The sequence below is a fragment of the Euphorbia lathyris genome, chromosome 3 (assembly GCF_963576675.1).
Source record: "Euphorbia lathyris chromosome 3, ddEupLath1.1, whole genome shotgun sequence".
Classification (NCBI taxonomy): domain Eukaryota; kingdom Viridiplantae; phylum Streptophyta; class Magnoliopsida; order Malpighiales; family Euphorbiaceae; genus Euphorbia; species Euphorbia lathyris.
Genome location: NC_088912.1, coordinates 19,883,790 through 19,902,879, shown reverse-complemented (window position 1 = coordinate 19,902,879; position 19,090 = coordinate 19,883,790). Strand labels below are relative to the sequence as shown.

The following is a 19,090-nucleotide window of genomic DNA, read 5'->3' as shown; positions in this document are numbered from 1 at the left end:
TCGGTAGAGATTCTGGGTCGCGACCGAGATTCCCTAATGTTGGTCGCAACACGCTCTTTTGAGGCATTTCACCTATTCATCCTGAAGACCAAAAACTGCTTCCCCAATCTCGGTAGAGATTTTCCCATCTCGGTAACATCAGAGATTCTTGCAGCATATCTTTCACATGTTTAAATTCTAAAAATCACGTCTGTTCGGGTGGATAGAAATGTCTCTTCGCAGCGGACACGACCCATCAACACGACTCTTCAACATCTATAAATAAAGAGTTGATTTCAGAGTTCAAGGAGAGTTAGAATTAATTAAGAAGAGTGCAGAATTTATGCAGAAACTTTGACTCAGAAATGAGTCAGAGATTAGATTTCATTTCTGTAAAAGCAATCTGATGTACACAAATTGTTCTTAGATTACTTACAAACACAATAACAATTAGATTTAGATTAAGATATGTTCAAGACTAGTTTACATTTTGGTAGTAGAAGAACCATCTCTGTTCTGAAGATTCAGCGAGAAGATTAAGTAGCGGATTCGACCCCGGAGCCTGACAAACTCTAACGAGGTTTGAGGAAGGATTGACAATCCGGACTCACTAAGTCCTCTTAAATGCTTCTATGCTTTTTATTCTCTGTAAACTTGTATCAATTCACACTTCATCTAATAAAGTTTATGCAATTCAACATATTTTTATGTAGTACTTTGGTAAATGATCCGAAGTAAGTTCTGGTGTTTTCATTAAAACGTAGTTAAATTCAAAATCTTTACAAGGAAACTTTGTTGAACACTTGGGTAAATTCATTCTTACGGACGATATGATCGTTAGGTCGGCTTATCGGAAATAAGTATAAATTTGGTCAAAGTAGAAGTCCGCTCAGAACTAGGGGGATTCTCTACGGTTCAAAGCCTTTTAATTGAAGGAGTTTACGTTTATTACACATTTATAATTTATACAAAGTTTAAAGTTATTTTCTTTGCTTAATGCAAACGAGTACAATTATTTTCTTGGTCTAAACACTAAATATTTCTGTTTTGTAATTCAAACTCAAAACAGAATTGATTTCTAACATTCTACATATGTTCTAATCTGATTCTTATTAATTCAATCTCAAAACCAAATTCAATTAAATGATTTTCTATATTATAAACCTAAAAGGTGAATTAAACTGAATTAAAATAAGTTTCCGTTAAAAAGCGTTCCCTGTGGGATCGATATCTTTTTATTACTACAAGCGAAACCGTGCACTTGCGGAAACCGCTCAACAATTACTTAATTGCATTAGAACAAATTGCAAAGACCTGATATTAGTTGCCTAAGATTCTATCTGCTTGTGAACCTTCTGCCATACCATATCGAAGGAGCCAGTGGCGGTGTTGAGCCATTGCTTTAGACTCGCATGTTCGCTCTCCACTCGACAAGAAGTTGTGTTGCTAAAAATGTAGGAAATCCTTCGTCCAAGCACCAAAAAACTTCTCCTTATGCACCAACCACGTCTCCTCAACATACGAGATAACATTTTGGTACCTAGTCATCGCATCCTTCATCTTGCTCAGATTTTTCTCGTACTCAACAATGGTTAAGGATTGTATTATTGTTCTCCATTTTCCATTCTTGAATTTAGTGGCATGTACCTTATCTCCCATAATTTTGTACACTCGATCTATTACATCCTTATTTATATGCCAAGTGCATAACAAGTGTGCTGAATGTGGAAAAACCTATTGGATCGGCTTCAACAACCCCAACTCCCTATCATTAACAATAACAGTCGGGTTGAGATCAAACCCCATCAAAACCCTCAGCTGCTGCAAGACCCAATGATAGCTCCCTCCAGTCTCATCTTTAATTATGGCATACGCGATCTTAAAGTTGTTATTGCATGGCATCATCCCAACAATTTCAACAAATGACATTTTGTACTTATTAGTTTTGTACGTTGAATCAATGCCGATATAGCAGTAATAGGTCCTGAATAAATCTACTGATTCTGGATGTGCCATAAACACTTGCGTTATCAAGTCAGAATGAGGATCAACTAACGTATAATGAACATACATATTCTCGACAGCAATATAGTAGAACTGACTAGCCAGGTCTCTATCTTCGAACCCATCCTTCCTCATCTTATCCCTGTAATTGTAGACGTGTTTAATTGTTGGGCTGTCTGCTGGATGCTTTTCTTTAACTGCTGTTAAAATAGCACAAGGCTTTGCTTGAACCGAACTCATATCATGCACAATTATTTTAGATGTGGTACTGAGTCCGCTCATCTGCCGACTTCCCTCTAGATACACACGTAACGTATGATTGTGCTTACCAGTTAACACAGCCTTATTTTGTATCCCCCAACCAGAAAGGTCTGCATGTTGATAGGCTTTAATCTGAAATTTGCATCTGCACGCTTTAGTTTTACTTTTTCTTATTAAAGTATCTTCAGAAGTTCTTAGAACACCTCTGTAGAGTTCACCCCATGAACATGCCAACAGCTTCTGCTTTCCCGCATATTTGTGCGAAGATACTATAATCTCAAACCCATTTTGAATAGCTACCTGTTTTGCCCAATCAACAACATCTTGACACGAAGGGAAAACGCTGCCCGTTATGAAACGGGAACTGTAATCAATGCCGTCAGGATTCCAATCTTCTAACAGTTCCTGAATTTACAAAAAATACATAACAGGTATTAATAAAACTTGAAAAAGGACAAAAAATTAAGTTCGGGGGTGTTTCAGGCCTTTTTTATGGTGAACTGGCAGGCCACCCGTTCCACCATAGGCAGGAACGGGCGGCGCGCGCGCTGCCCATTCCATAGGTGGAACGGGTGGTGCATGCATCCCGTTCTATAGGCCGAACGGATTCGGTCTATGGGACGGGCATCATGCGCCACCCGTTCAGGCTAAAATCATAAAAAAATTAAATAATTTCAGAATTCAATTTTTTAAAAAAAAATTAGGATCGTAATATTGCCTCGTGTTCAAATCATCTTCTTCGAGAATGCTCGGTTCTATTTTCGTAAAAGTCGGGTTTTTTGCTCGGGAGAGAAAGGGAGAGAGAGGATTGTGAGTTTTAGATGAAAAATAATGAGAAGGGCGAAATGGTAAAAGAGGAGGCAGTGATAAGTAAATTAGGAGCGGTAAATAGTAATACCCTTTAAAAAAGATAAAAATAAATAAATTATAATTTAAAAAATAAATTAGAAAAACGAAGATAATAGCATTAACAACTCAAGATAATCCAATTAATATTTGAAAAGTTAAATTAAGAAAAGCCACTGTTTGTAATTAGACGGGATGTATGAACCGATCATTGCTGAGGCTTTGGCCATCAAGGAAGTGCTATCTTGGATCAAGTCACACAATCTCCGGAACATTTGTATTCGCACGGATTGCCTTTCCATTGTAAATGCAATTCAGGTTCCAATGACACATAATTCTTATCTCTCAGATATTCTTTTAATTTGTAGTAAGTTATTACAAGAGCTAGATTCTATTTCAGTCTCTTTTGTGAAACATTCAGCAAACATAGCAACCCATAACCTAGCAAAGGCGGTTGTGTCGGAGTCTGTACGTGGAGAGTGGGCATGTCCACCTCCTTTCCTTAACAATATTCTTTTAATCGATTTGGCGCAGTAATAAATAATGATTCTTTATTAAAAAAAAAGGTAAAAGATAAGAAAAGATATATTAATAAAGTAACCAAATTCAAAAAAAAAAACCCCTAATTAAACTACATGTCGTTATTTCTCTATTGATCCAACCTCAGAACCAATGCCATTATTTTTGGTGTAGTTTCAATTTTGACTCACTTGTGACCAATAGAGGTAGAACCTTAGGATTTCTATTGATCAAGGGGAGTATAAATATCTAAGAGTTTACAAAAAAAACAAGCCCTATAATTATGCATATAATTATGTTAATGTGATAATTACAAATCAATCAAATAATATATTTCCTAAACAAGATAATTATATCAGCCCTTGGGGTTTCGTGACCCTGAACATCCGGATCATGTTTATTTACTCAAAAAATCACTCTATAGGCTCAAACAGGCCCCTCAGGCTTGGTACCAACGGTTTGCCTCCTTTCTCTCTACATTGGGTTTCTCTCATAGTGTTTCTGACCACTCTCTTTTTGTGTTTCGCCGAGGGAACGACATAGCTTACTTACTATTTTATGTTGATGACATTGTTCTCACTGCTTCCTTTGATAATCTTTGGACTTCTATCATCAACAAATTGAACTCTGAGTTTGCTATGAAGGACTTAGGTCCACTACTCTACTTCTTGGACATCTCGGTTTCTCGAACTCCTGGAACTCTTTTCCCGTCTCAAAAGAATATGCTTCTAACATCATCAAAAAGGTCTGCCTCACTTCTTATAACTCATGTGCCACTCTAGTTGACACAAAAAACCTAAGTATCTCCTCTGGTTCTCCATATCATGATCCAACTGAGTATAGGAGTCTCGTTGGTGCTCTGCAGTATTTGACTTTCACTCAGCCAGGCATCTCCTACGCAGTTCAACAAGTTTGTTTGTTCATGCATGATCCGAAAACACAACATATGGCGGCAATCAAAAGGATACTTCAGTACATCAAAGACAGTCTTGATATCTGTCTCACACTCACACCTTCCTCTCTGAGCACTTTGGTTTCCTATACTGATGCTGATTGGGATGGCTGTCCTAACACACGTCACTCGATGTATGGTTACTGTGTCTTCCTTAGAGACAATCTCATATTTTGGTCCGCCAAATGCCAACCTACTTTATCTCGCTCTAGCGCTGCAACCAAATACCGGGGAGTTGTTAATGTCGTTTTTGAAACATGCTGGATTCGAAATCTTCTTCTTGAGCTCCACTACCCGATCCATAAATCTACCCTGGTATATTGTGATAATGTAAATGCAGTTTATTTGTTTGGTAATCCTGTTCAGCATCAACGCACAAAACACATAGAGATGGACATTCATTTTGTGCGAGAAAAGGTTGCCAAAGGCGAGGTTAGGGTTCTTCATGTTCTGTCTCGACATCAAATCGCAGATATCTTCACCAAAGGTCTTCCATAGCTTCTATTTGATGACTTTCGATCTAGTCTCAACGTTCATCCTCCTCCCGTTTCGATGGAAATAGCCAAATTGTTGTATGTTGGAACCCAATTTTGATTAAGTTTCGATTATGACAAAAATATGAATTAAGAAATTAGAACCGCCTAATAGGATTTCAATTCAGAATCAATTACATTACTTTATATTACAAGTTTGTTATATGTATAACTTAAATTAAAGCAATAGGCTGCTTTTAATCATCAAAGCAAAAATCAGCAAAAAGGCCCTTATCAATCAGAAGCTCCGGCCAGAAGCAAAAGCCAGCGACCCAAAGGCCACTCACCCAAAAGCTCCGACCAGAACCAAAAGCCACTCACCTAAAAGCTCTGACCAGAACCAAAAGCCAACGGACTAGAGGCCACTCACTCAAAAGCTTCGACTAGAACCAAAAGCCAACGGCCTAGAAGCTTCGACTATAATCAGAAACCACTAACCTAGAAGCCACTAACCAGAAGCCAACGGTCTACAAGCTTCGACTAGAACCAGAAATCACTTGCAATTGTCTCACATGATGGATGAGTGATTCATAGTGTAGACTTAAAATTGGGTTCCAATTTATAAGATATCAGTGATTCAACATTTGTTGAAATTGAAAGCTTAAATGAATGGAAGTATTAAACACATTTCAATATTTAATTGAAGGCATAACACTCCTCTTAACCCTGAACTAAAACTTCAAAATCAATTATAACCTTAAACTATTAAAATATCAATCAAATCCTTAAACTAAGCAAAAATTATCAATTGAGTCCTTATACTATCCTAAAATTAGAAACTGTAACTATTTGACATGGACTGTAATGATCTTTGTGTTGACTCAAAATAGATTTAGGGAAGAAAGTCTGAAACTGTTCAACCGAATAATTTTCTATAAGGGCTCAATTGATGATTTTTGCTTAAAATGAGGACTTAATTAATGATTTGTACTTTGTTTAAGCACCTGATTGATAATTTTGATAGTTTAAGAGTGCTAATTAAGTTTTAGTTTAAGCACCAAATGGATATCATGCCTTACATGAAAGAATGATCTTCGCCGGTCTTTTGACAATTTTTCATTAAAAAATAAATGGATATGGTTATTTGTCATTTTGAAACTTTTCTGAAGTTAGGGGACAAAGCGAAGTTCTTAAATAAAGTTTAAGGGCCAAATATGTATTAATCTCCCCAAAATCCACCCGCGAAGCTTGAAAAAAAGTGATTAACTAGGAGTTTCAAAAGCCCGCTTAACATTGAAAAATCCAAACCGTTCAATATTGTCCTTCCCAATCCATGGTCGTTATTGTATCCACGTCATCGATCCGTGCCTATCATATCCAGCCAATCATATCTCATCCATCTTTGCCTATATATTTACATCCTTCAATCCCCAACTTACCTACTCACTGAAAGATCTTCATTTCCTTCTACTTTTTAACCTCTTTTTATTCTCTAAACCATTTCCGATGGCACCCAAGGCAGCAGAGAAGAAGCCGGCCGAGAAGAAACCGGCAGAGGAGAAGAAGGCTGAGAAAGCACCGGCAGAGAAAAAGCCCAGAGCAGAGAAGAAACTGCCTAAGGAAAGCGGCGCCGCTGACAAGAAGAAGAAGAGATCGAAGAAGAGCGTTGAGACCTACAAGATCTACATCTTCAAGGTTCTGAAGCAGGTTCATCCTGATATCGGGATCTCGAGCAAGGCCATGGGTATCATGAACAGTTTTATCAATGATATCTTCGAGAAGCTGGCACAGGAATCTTCTCGTCTTGCTAGGTATAACAAGAAGCCTACAATTACTTCTCGGGAGATCCAGACTGCTGTGAGGCTTGTTCTTCCCGGAGAATTGGCCAAGCACGCCGTATCCGAAGGTACCAAGGCGGTTACCAAATTCACAAGCTCTTAGGGTTTTTCTTAATGACCTAATTTGATGTAGTAGGTGTAAAGGCTGAAGGTGTTTGATTTAGGGTTTTTAGCTTGTGTACTTTTTGTTTATTGTAACTACTGTAATTTCATTGTCTAAATGAAATTGAATCAAATGCTACTTTTCTGAATTATTGATCCGACTTCTAATATGTTTTCAATTCTCAATTTTTCATAATTCATCTATTACAGCGATATGTTCCCTGAATTTCGTTAGTCGAGTCGATGCATAGGCTTTTGTTCTATTTTCCCCCTAACTAAAGTAATTTCATTGCCTTGAACGAAATTGAGTCAAATCATAGTTTTCAGATTCTTGGTGTTGATTTTTAATATTGGTTCAAACTAGGATGATACTCTTATGCTTCTGTATTACTGCTATGCTGGTTATTGTGAATTTGATCTACAAATTTGAAGCATTGATCCTTCAAATTCAATTCAGCTCTTTGATTTCCTCCAAATCTGGTGTAATTGATGTAAATTCTTGAGCTTCATATTTGAATTGGGGTTTTTTAGTTGGCTTTACGAAGCAGGTGCTCTTTTGTAACTGATGTAAATTTGCTGCCTTGAATTTATTCGAATCAAAGACAAAGCTGCCTTGTTGATTTTGATTCCTATTATTGATACAAAGTCTGAACATTTCGTACGCATAATAATGTCTTAAATTAAACACAAGTAAATTTGATGTTATTTGTTCCTTGTTAATCCTTGCTGATCAATTATACCTCTTAGATTATTTTGCCAAATTTGGTGGTACTTGATGTCTAGGTTACAACTTTATGTTTGATTTAGGGTTCTTTAGTAGCATTGAGTTTTTGTTAAACCATTGTAAAAATTCATTGGGTTGAATGAAATTGAACCAAATCATGGTTTACCACTTTTTTTTTAATATCTTGCTTTCTATCAAGTCTGAAACTTTAAGGGTTTCATAATCATGTTCTTTAATCTATATATTCATAATGTTAATGGTGTCTGCAAACAGTGTCAAGTGGATTATCTGTGAGAAATTGATGCTTCCATTAAAACTATATATATATACAAGTAAATTTGTTGTAATTTGACAAAAATGGTATGTTAAAAGGGTGATTCTTCTTGTTCATCCTTCCTAATCAATTTCAGCATGAACATAATCGACAAATACAAAATTTTTCTCCAGTTGATTCAAAGTGTAAGCCAAGCCAGCACTTAGAATTGCAAGAAGAGCCAACACTATTCTTGATTGTATTTCAGATGGAATTCCAGCCGTTGCACAGAAAGCCACAGTTGCAGCACCAAGAACTTTTTGCAGTGTCTGGAATTTTTTGTAGGCCTTGTTACACGATGAGCATTTTGTCGTATGCTGCTCGAATCTATCCAACATCTATGCATTCAACAAAACAATAATAAGGTTGAGATCAGAATAGAACAAGCTATACAGATTTTCCAAGAATGTTAACTTTCAGAGAATGAACACTATATAAGACTGACATGTAGTTTATACCTGACGTTTTGAGAGGACTATGGATGGCGGAGGTTGGTTCTTGTCGAAGCTGAACCATTCGGGTTGGCTGTTGCCATGGCGTCGCAGCCAATTACGGAATGCTAAGACGAAGCGATCTGCTTGAGTAGGAGTGAAAGTGAGCTTTGTGTATTGCTGATTTATGTCACCACAAGTTTCCTTAGACTTGGAAAGGAAGACCTTCTCTTGACCCTGAAGAACAATCATGTCTCCGTCGTATACCTTATTCGAGGTCCAGTGCTCGTGCCATCTCGGAACAACCTAGTACAACCAACAATCGAGGTTAGCATAGCAAACACATTCTAAAATTTAGTACTTGATCAGAAATCAATCTGAAAGGCACTGCATGTTTCAGTCAACAAGTTAAAAGAAGCTACTTATGGTATGAAACTGCAGTTCAGAACAAATAGCAATTAGAAACCAGTGGAATTACATCTAGAATTGGTTTTCCGTTAGGGGTATCAAAATGGCTGTCACGTCATAATCGTGTTATGTGATCCATATATTTCACATTATTATATATGATATAAATGCCAAAATGATAATTGTCTCAAATAGACTGTCAAACGAGTTGGTTCTGTGAACTTCATTGTCGTGTCAGAAATTTGACAGCCCTAGTTGTAGTTGTAAAACTTATCAAATGGGTCAAATACCAGTTTAGCTTTTGAAGTACTTAATTACTTACATCCCTTTGTTTTGGAACTAGTCATCCATCATATGAGCAAGGGTTGCACCCCAAAACTTTCTAAGATGAACAATAAAGTCACATTCCGATCAATTTATGTACAATCACACTCGCTGAAATGTAGACATGACTACATGGCAACTAAGCACCACATTCAACAAGGATGTTGCTTTTAAAAAAAATGCGGCTTACACGGCTGTCAAGTCAGCCGTAAAAGTCAGACATGCCAACATGACACTCAGTTGACATGTAGTAGACTACTACGTAAACATTCCTGTGAGTTTTTTTCATACAAATTGGCCAGAATGACTTTATGAAAACCAAAAGAGAAGTCCATTGAATTTATTGAAAAAAAAATGAAGTTTAACGACCTTCGTGGAATAGACCCTAAACTTCGAATGGCAGCCATATAGAACCATTTTACTCTCAATAGACATTTGTAGAACCATTGAACTACCCAAAAACTGCCACCAGAGGCAAATGAAGGAAAGAAGCATAGCTGAAAGGGTACATACCTGCCACCAGTTGGGGCCTGGCATAGAGAACTGGAAGAAGTTACGAGCACTACAAACAATAGAACGGGTCTTCCCAGGTGCCATAGGGACATTGAAGGAACAAATCCATATTATCCATTTCTGATCACCAACTATTGGCAGTTTTGTGTCTATCTCTATCCTATAAAAACCACAAAAACTGTAGCTTTAGAATCAACAATGCATCAGGCATTTCAATTTATCAGAAAGAGTTCAACAAGTTCCAAAACAAGAAAACTATAGGTCCCATTACTGGCCTTGAACTAGAGTAAGTATAAAAAGTAACATGCTAACTTTCACGAGCTGTAATTTACCAAACATAATGATCAACCTTGAACTTTGAAATGGAAGCATCTAAAGTTTTAGCCTTTACCCAATGTTATTAAAACCGGACCATACCAACTAGGTTATGAAACAACATATGAACTGATAAACTGGCTGGTTAAATCTAGAACCAGTCCTGGTTCACTGGTGTAGTTTAGGGGTGGCAATTCTGTAAGTGGATCATGTTCGTGTCGTGTGAATTATAGGGTTAGTGTCACGTGAGTCCATAGTACACTAACTCAACCCAAATTTTTTTTTTTGTATCATAATTGTATCATATCGGGTGAGTAATGAAATAATTAGGACAAAAGTAGGGGTCACATCTATTGAGAATAAAATGAGAGAAAACCAACTAAGGTGGTTTGGCCATGTGAGACATAGAGCGCTTGATGCGCCGGTTAGGAGAACCGAAGAGTGGCAAAGGGATGTAGTGGTGAGGGGGAGGGGAAGACCTAAGCAAACTTGGAGGAGGGTGATCGAGAGTGATATGAGTTTACTGGGAATTGAGGAAAATATGGTAGTGGATAGGACGGAGTGGAGGGAGCGAATTTATGTCGCTGACACGACTTGATTTCACGGTTTTATATGATGGTTCATGTTAGCCGACCCCGAATCATTTCGGGACTAAGGCTTTGTTGTTGTTGTTGTTGTATAATCGTGTCAATCTTATAGGGTTAGTGTTGTTTTCGTGTTGTGTTTGCAAGTCACATGAGTCAATAGTACTACCTCTTGTAATGGTGTCATTTAAACATATAAGAGGCTAATAATAATATTTCAAAATATTTATGTCATTTTTGGATTAGCAATTTAATTCTGACCGTTCAAAAGTTTGACCCAAGATCTATTTAACAAAACTCTAATCCTCTTCTTATAGTATATTGGGTCCGTGTAATGTATTCATATGTCACGTGTAGTTTTACTATTTTATTAAGATGTCGGTGGCGGAGATGCGTATGTTGAGATGGATGTGTGGTCATACGAGAAAGGACCGGGTGCGTAATGAAATAATCAGGACAAAAGTAGGGGTCACATCTATTGAGAATAAAATGAGAGAAAACCGACTAAGGTGGTTTGGCCATGTGAGACGTAGAGCGCTTGATGCGCCGGTTAGGAGAACCGAAGAGTGGCAAAGGGATGTAGTGGTGAGGGGTAGGGGAAGACCTAAGCAAACTTGGAGGAGGGTGATCGAGAGTGATATGAGTTTACTGGGAATTGAGGAAAATATGGCAGTGGATAGGACGGATTGGAGGGAGCGAATCTGTGTCGCTGACACGACTTGACTTTCACGGTTTTATATGATGGTTCATGTTAGCCGACCCCGAATCATTTCGGGACTAAGGCTTTGTTGTTGTTGTTGTATTAAAGATGGTATGTAAAAGTATGGATGGTTAGAGCGTGTTCGCAGATGACAATTGTAATTTTATTACATCTATTAAAGTGCCATGTAAAAACACGAGAAAATATAATAATAATTTTAAATATGTATCATTTTGGAGTTTTCAGGTCAACCCTAACCCAACCAAAAATGTGTGTCAATTTCGTACCAACCCAAAAATGGGTCATTAGTTGTTTAATAAACATTAAATAACTAAATTCGTGTAGGATTTGTGTCGTGTTCGCAATTACCACCTCCCCTCTACTTTAACCATTGATCTCATGGCTTATCAGATAATTCAACCTAGAAACTTGGGTGAATATATTGACACCAAATTCAAAGTCATGTAAATAAGTGAAAACAAAAGAATCACATAAGCAAAAGTTCACGAAACTTGGAAGTTTTGTTGCAAGAGTCAAGCCTTACTTATTAATGTAGTAACAAGGTGCAACAAACTTAGCACTGATCCGTGGATTTCCATCGTTGGCTCCAGCAAAACCCCAAGCCCCATTAGCCTCCACCTTAAATGGCAACGGCTTAGCTCGATCTCTCCTTCCTGTTACCTGTAAAATTCATTACTCACAATAAGCTATACCATCAAAATCAATAGTTGATCAAGATTCATGATGTTTTTTCCTACTAGTCTAGTATGATAAGCCCTTTCTTCAACACTAGATGATATAGATAGGGAGGTTGAGTTTGATACACCCGCTTTTTAACTTGGAATGGAACCCCCAAAAAATGGCTTGGTTATAAAATTGTGCCTAGGTACACGCCTCTTGAACAGAGCGCACCTTTTGGCTTCTCAGGCGACATGCTTGGAGACTATTGACTCTTCTGCGCTTTTGATAACTATGTGTGGCTCTCAGAATTAATGTTATTAGATGAATGAGGAAGAGCAGGTTGTCTAGTACCAAAAGATAATCTGGAAACCAAAACTAATTATGTTACTCTAATATATTTGCACTTGTGCTACAAGATCACTTGAAACATGAAACAAAACTTGTCCAACTACTATCAATGCCTTAAGTTTCTAGTTTGATAGAGTTTTAGATTGTTTAGGTCGGACCAATGATGAGAAACCTCCCCAAACACAAATCAAACTGAGAAATAGGACAACAAGCGATGAAGAATAGTAGAACAGATATAGTATTAGATCCCAGTTGATGAAAAGCTCTAAACAAACACAGGAAAGCAAAGAAAAGAAAATTATAAACCTATGCCGAAGCACGGGCCAGGGAATGATCCCTTTCTCCTAGCAAATTACAAATTTATTCAAGAACCATTGTTAGATTCTTTTAGTACCTTATGATGAGCAAAGTCAATATGGGAAGGATCAGAGACGTTCTCCATGAGAGTATCATAAGCATAGAACAAATCACGCTGAATTGTAACTGTTGAGAACTCGGGTTTATCAAAGTCATCAGGTAACCTGAAGAATCAAGTATTAAACAAGCAAATAAGCACAACATAATCAAATCCAATGCGTCTGTTCATCATCATATAGACTAATATTGAACTAAATTTAAGGAAGGATCAATCACATTGTGGGCTTGGTGGCCTGAGCTCTTTCCCAACCATTCTCATCAGGCCAAACAAAGAGAAGACCTTGGGACACCATTGTTGGGAATCTGGTAGCACAAGCTCTAGAAGACTTAACTGCACGAGCTTCAGGACCTTCAGACGAAGCCTGAGGAATCCTCGTGCAAGATCCACACCCATTAAATGACCATCCATGGTATGAACATTGCAAATGCCCATTTTCATCTATCCGCCCTTCCTACAAAACCAGAAGGTATGTTAGGATCTAACCAAGGTTTTGATACCACTTATTAGAAATTGGATCAGTGCTGACTATAATAAGCTTGATATGCGTAACAGGAAACTAGATATGCAATCACAAGAACAAAGAGATTTGAGTTGTTCAACTAATTTTGCCGACATCTACAGGTGTTCATATGCATAACAAGAAATTAACATTCAATCATAAGAACAAGAGATTTACATTGTTCAGCATAACAAGAAATTAGCATTCAATTGCTCAGCTAACTTTGCTTATATCCACGGGCGAGAAGGAGTGCATAATTCACTAGTAATAGGCAAGTTGTTACAACAGTACAGAAATCACATCCTTTACCCAAGTCTATATAAACAAAGGCCTAATTTGCCCAAAAATTACCTCAAAGGGGAGGATTGGCTCACATATACAAGAGCCATATAGCTCCCTCATTAAGCAATATTAGATATTTAACACACACCCCTCGGCGCTCATACCCAGATCATTTGGAGCGCGAAACAAATATCGATGGTTACCCCAACATTGCATACAAGGCTCCGATACCTTATGGAAAAATGATGGGTTGAATACATCACCGCTCCCTGAACTTGGTCAGTGCACTAAAAGCTTAAGTTGATAGTTAATGCCCAATTCATATGTGACAGCCAGAAAAATTAATTGGCCTCCTGAACTTCAAGGGTGTTTCATTAACCTCTAAGCTTGCTTACAATAATATATTGGCCCCTTAAACTTGCTTAAATTGACACATTGACCCCCTAAAGTGTTTACAGTGATCTATTAGCCCCATGAATTGATGCACATTTTAACTTGTCCAAACCTCTCATTGTTCTCTCAGGTGGACTTGAAGAGCCAATAGATCATTGTAACCACTTGAGGGGACAATATGCCAATTTAAGCAAGTTTGAGGGGTCAATGCTAATGAGGCACCCTTAAAGTTTAAGGGGCTAATCAGTCCCTTAGGTATTAAGCCAAAATGATAAAGAGAATCTGATACTTCTCACATAGTTGTCAAATCAAGATTCGACTAGTGAATCAAAACCCTCATTTTGTGAATTGTGACTCGTGAACTGAATCAAATCGTAACATTCGTTTCAAATTCATAATATTATAAAAAAATAGAATATTTACCATGTTGAACTCAAAATATTATCAAATATTAATCTAGAAATGCAATTTTAATGTCAAAAAAGAAATCATATCAACCAAGTACTTCAAATTCAAATCCAATGCAAACACAATCCTAATAAAACTAATTCACAAATCGGATTCTGTCTAATCTGACTCTGTTTTTTTTGTCTTGTTGTCAACTTGATAATGATGAAATGAAACTAGTTTGAGTTGATAACTTGATAAATAACAATCGGAATAGAGGAGAGTGAGTTTAGTAGTTAGTGTTGCTTAAGTTTTTGATGAAGGGTGATGAAGATCAGGCTCGAAATAGAGCTGAATCGAATCAAATAGTATGATTCTGTTATAGTTTAGGTTCGCCTCGAAATAAAGCTGAATCGAATCGAATTGTAAGATTCGAATCCAACAGTGCTTCTCATTAATAACTTTAACTCTCAGATCCCATAAGACCTGATTACACCTAAAAGCTTACACATGCATATGCATACATCAATAGCACAAACTCTAAAACTCTCAGCACCAATGCAGTCTTAATTAGTACCTAAATGAGACAGATTAGTCTTACACAAACTTCAAAGATAAAACAGCTAATTGAACCTAGATCAAGGAATAAGGAACCAATTCCAACAAAACTTGCTAATTAACATTCCCAAATTCAAATTGTGACTTCCTATTTCATTTCTACAATCAATAAACAAAAGGAAACCTAAAACCTCTTCAATCATGAAAGCAAAAACAAAAACTGAACAAACTTACAGACAAAGGAGCAAGTCTATGGGGGCACTTATCATCAAAAGCAACCCATTCTTGATTGGTTCTATCAAACCACAAGACTAAATCTCTACCCAGAAGCTGAAATGGAGTTGCCAAACCCGGATCCAAATCCTCCACCAAAGAAACCGGGTACCAATGATCCCTCCATGAAAACTTGGAATCAACACTCTCTTCTCCACTCTCATCATCAATTTTATACTCTTCCTCTTCTTCTTCTTTCTGTATAGACGGTGATGGAGGTGCTGCCACGTGTAGAGGGAAGAATTTCCGGGTTTTCTTCAGCGATTTTTCAGTGCTATTGAACAAAAAGGTAGGATCTTTGAGGTGGGTTTGGGGTAAAAATAAAGAATTTGGTATGAAAGAAGCAGAGATGAGTGAAGCCATGTTCTTTTTAATTGTTTAATGGTGTTTTTTGATTTGTTTATTAAGTTGGAGAGGTATTTGCGTGCAAGTTTTCTACTTTGGGTGTGGAAGTGGAAGTATCTTCCAAGTTTCTTTCTAGAATGGGGATTTGTCATTTTCTTACCTGGTCGGAACCAATAGAGTGTTGACATGTTTATTATTTGCTTACCTAATTAGCCTTGTGTGTAACTTAATTTTCGACAATGCCATTGACATCTCAAATGGAAGTTCAGTGACACATGATTGGATTGGAAATCATGGAATTACGACCATAAGTAAAAACGAGAAATTTATTACGAGGACCAAAAAGGAAATTTACCCTGCAAAATTTGGAATTAAAGATTAATTTATATTTGAAGTTGGACCGTGAATTAAATTTGAGTATCATTTTATAACTTTATCTTTGCTTTTGGAATGATTAATCCAAAATTACATATGTGAGTATGAGAACCTGATATATATCAATATGTAAAATAATTTTCAATAGTAGGATTTAGCTCATATTTTAAAAATGGTTGATCAAATAATCAAATAAATGTTAAATATACAATAGAGATATATTGTTTAATAAATAATTTCTCTCAATCAGGGTTGATCATAGAGCCTTGTATATATAGTAGATTACATGAGTTAGAATTTAACTAAGATTGCCAATATATATATAAATATAAACACTAGTTATTAGATAATTATAAATAAGCCTAATAGTTATCCGTTAATATCTGATGATAGCTAAAGAGATAATTAACGATAATTATCTCCAACAATAAAAAGATGTAAAGTTGGATTATATTGTTAACTTATATTAAGTGCAATCTTTGAGATTTTTAAACTCACGCTATTACTCAACAGATATGTTGGATATTTTTGAATCAAACCGAATATCCGAATAAAAAGATGGATATCCGAATTGAATTGTTGACTTTTTCTTTAGGATAAATTCAAACTGTTCATTGACTCCAATTAGTTATAATTATGGAGATTTTTAATCTCCAAATTTGACCAAATTTATCTCACTCCTAATATACATTAACACATGATAACATGCAAACATGTGAAACTGGATATGTGGTTCCATCATAGCATATGAAGACTCGTGTCATAATGAGAGCTGCGAGATGAAATTGAACATATAAGTGCTGAGCTATATGGACCAATGATGAAAGAGTTTTGAATCACACAAACATCAGTTTCACGCCTAGAATCACGAGATGACAGTTTGACCTATGCAAATTGTCATGAACTACCAACAGACATTCTCCATTCAGAGATTGACACGTGTTTTTGAGCTCCATGAGACATACAATATGCCATAATAATAGATTTACTCTAACACCTTATAATTAGAAAAGATTGTTATGCAATTAAAGGTACACACATCCTCTCCATTAACACCTTAATTCTATACTTTTCAGCATCTTATTTCCCTCATTCTGCTAACTTTAGCATCAGAATGGGATCGTCAGTTCTAGTCGACCCTTCATTTGATCTCATTTTCTATCTTATTTCAAACACTCGGAGAATCTTAATCATATCCAAACCATCCCTCATAGAGTTTCTTACATCAAATTGGTATGGTGAGTGTGGAACGGACATACGCATTCATGGCTGATCTATATAATACTTTGAACTCGTCTTCTTCAAATCCTCCCCGAGAACCTAGAACCCCCATAGACACCATGGAGAATCCTCTTGGATTCCTTCAGGTCACTCCCGATCTCAATAAGCGTATGTAAATAATGCTCATGTTTGTTCATTTTCATTTCTCCCTTTTTATATTGATTGTTCGTTGTCAATGTTGACACTCAGATATCAAGTCCATCTGTTGCTTATTTTTCCTTTTTGCATATGGATTTTGAATCTTCACTGATCATTGTCAGTTAGGGTAATGATTTATTTTTTGTGAATGGTTTATTGCATTTTGTTAGGTATTATGAGTTTATTAACTAAAAGTGTGAAATTCCTGGATTGAAGAGGTAATTTTTTAATTTATCTTGATGTTATATATATTTGAAATTGCAGAATCGATTCTAAAGAAAATTAAAATTATGTCAACTTTTTAATAATTCTGAATTCATAGTAGATGAAAAAACTTCAGTTCCTACGAAAAAAATTTCAACAAAAATATTAGATTTTTAAATGACTTGCATATAACTTGCATTATGTTAATAGTTATTTGGTTTCCTTTCTCAAAATTTCATATTCTATATATCCCATACTTCAGTAATGAAATTGCTCTGCATCTATTTTTCTTAATATTGTTCAGCTCTCTATAAAGATTTACTTGCTCTTTGTCTACAATTGTTTTTTCTATTCTTTTCCTTTTTATATGCTTTATTTTTCAGTAACCTGCTATGTAATATATACTGAGACGATCTAATAATTTCCTTTCTGTTACAAATATATGGCAGTAACGATAGAAAAAACAATTACAATGCTGAATGTTTAAGTTCTTTTTTTTTAGTTCTGATGTTCAAATGTGTGTTATTTTTTCTATTCATTTTTTTTCAGTGCTTTGATATGTAATATAGAACGAATTATATTCTTGGCCTCGGATATTGAAGCGATTCTTAAGCTTGGCATAAAATGAAACAATATAATGAATGCTAGCAAAAAGTCTAAGCAAGATGAAATAATATAAAAGCAAAGAACAAATCATATCATAATTTAAATATGCCATATCTAATGATAAATGCATGTTAAAATATGAAATACAAAAGAAAATGACAAGTGGCTCCAAGTGACAAATATGAAATACATGCTAAATACATGTTATGAGTGGTCACTCGGACCTCTTTGTTTTTGGAACCATGGCTGTGGTTAAATTGCTAAATTGTATGTGCATCATTTAGAAATTAGGTTTTTCTTTTGTTTTTAAATTGATCTTCATCGTGTTTTTTTACATCATTCTTTCTTTCTACTCTTTTAGTATAATTTTTCTACGAGTAATAATAGTTTTAAGCATTGTTCTATTTGGGATATTTATATGTGAGTTTGTTTCTTTAACCGATTTTTGTATATTTTCTTATCAGACACATGACCTAATTTTAGATAGTGTAAATGCAAAACCAATCCACACACATGGATAGAAAATACCAAATATATTTAGTTTTTGGACTTGAATACAACTAACAATGATCTCTATGTACTCATCTACCATCCTATCAGAACTGAAATGAAAGCATACATAACATCGAAAGAGGAAGGAAAGACTAGACGATCGAGTCTACCTTAGTGTGGCCAGGGGAAGTGATGTTATAATCGAAACAGCTAGTGCAGCTTTAGGAGGCCAATTTTCCAAGATTCCTTTCGGAAAGTTCCTGCTTGAAACTCTAAAAGTTCAGGCGATTTGCAAACATTCAACCTAAAGTAAATAGTAATCCCCAGCCCCCCCTTCGTCGCTTCTGGCGAAGCTGCGAGTTCATGAGCAAGTGAATGAACGAGCCATGTTCCTAAAAGGAGTGACCTTCTTTGTTTTCTTCCCTTCTCCTATCCTTTCAAAGCCCTGAAATATATGACATTCTTGATCCTTCCTTTTCCTTTGACTAGTCTAGTCTTCTCGGCTGGAATCAGAAATGGGTTGT

At 36.2% G+C, this 19,090-nt stretch overlaps 2 protein-coding genes across 2 annotated transcripts; one reads left to right on the top strand and one right to left on the bottom strand.

The window, feature by feature from the left end:
• The first annotated feature begins 6,471 nt into the window (after positions 1-6,471).
• Positions 6,472-7,126, top strand: LOC136221698 (histone H2B). The gene has a single exon (XM_066009126.1). It carries the CDS (start codon positions 6,541-6,543, stop codon positions 6,973-6,975), a length of 435 nt encoding a protein of 144 aa, XP_065865198.1. The 5' UTR covers positions 6,472-6,540; the 3' UTR covers positions 6,976-7,126.
• Positions 7,127-8,025: 899 nt separating this feature from the next.
• LOC136222925 (pheophorbide a oxygenase, chloroplastic) lies at positions 8,026-15,554 on the bottom strand. Its single transcript, XM_066010612.1, has 7 exons — positions 15,087-15,554; positions 12,949-13,184; positions 12,710-12,836; positions 11,831-11,967; positions 9,688-9,847; positions 8,470-8,748; positions 8,026-8,349 (listed from the first exon to the last, which is right to left on the bottom strand). Exons 1-7 carry the CDS (start codon positions 15,486-15,488, stop codon positions 8,095-8,097), a joined length of 1,596 nt encoding a protein of 531 aa, XP_065866684.1. The 5' UTR covers positions 15,489-15,554; the 3' UTR covers positions 8,026-8,094.
• Positions 15,555-19,090: the final 3,536 nt, after the last annotated feature.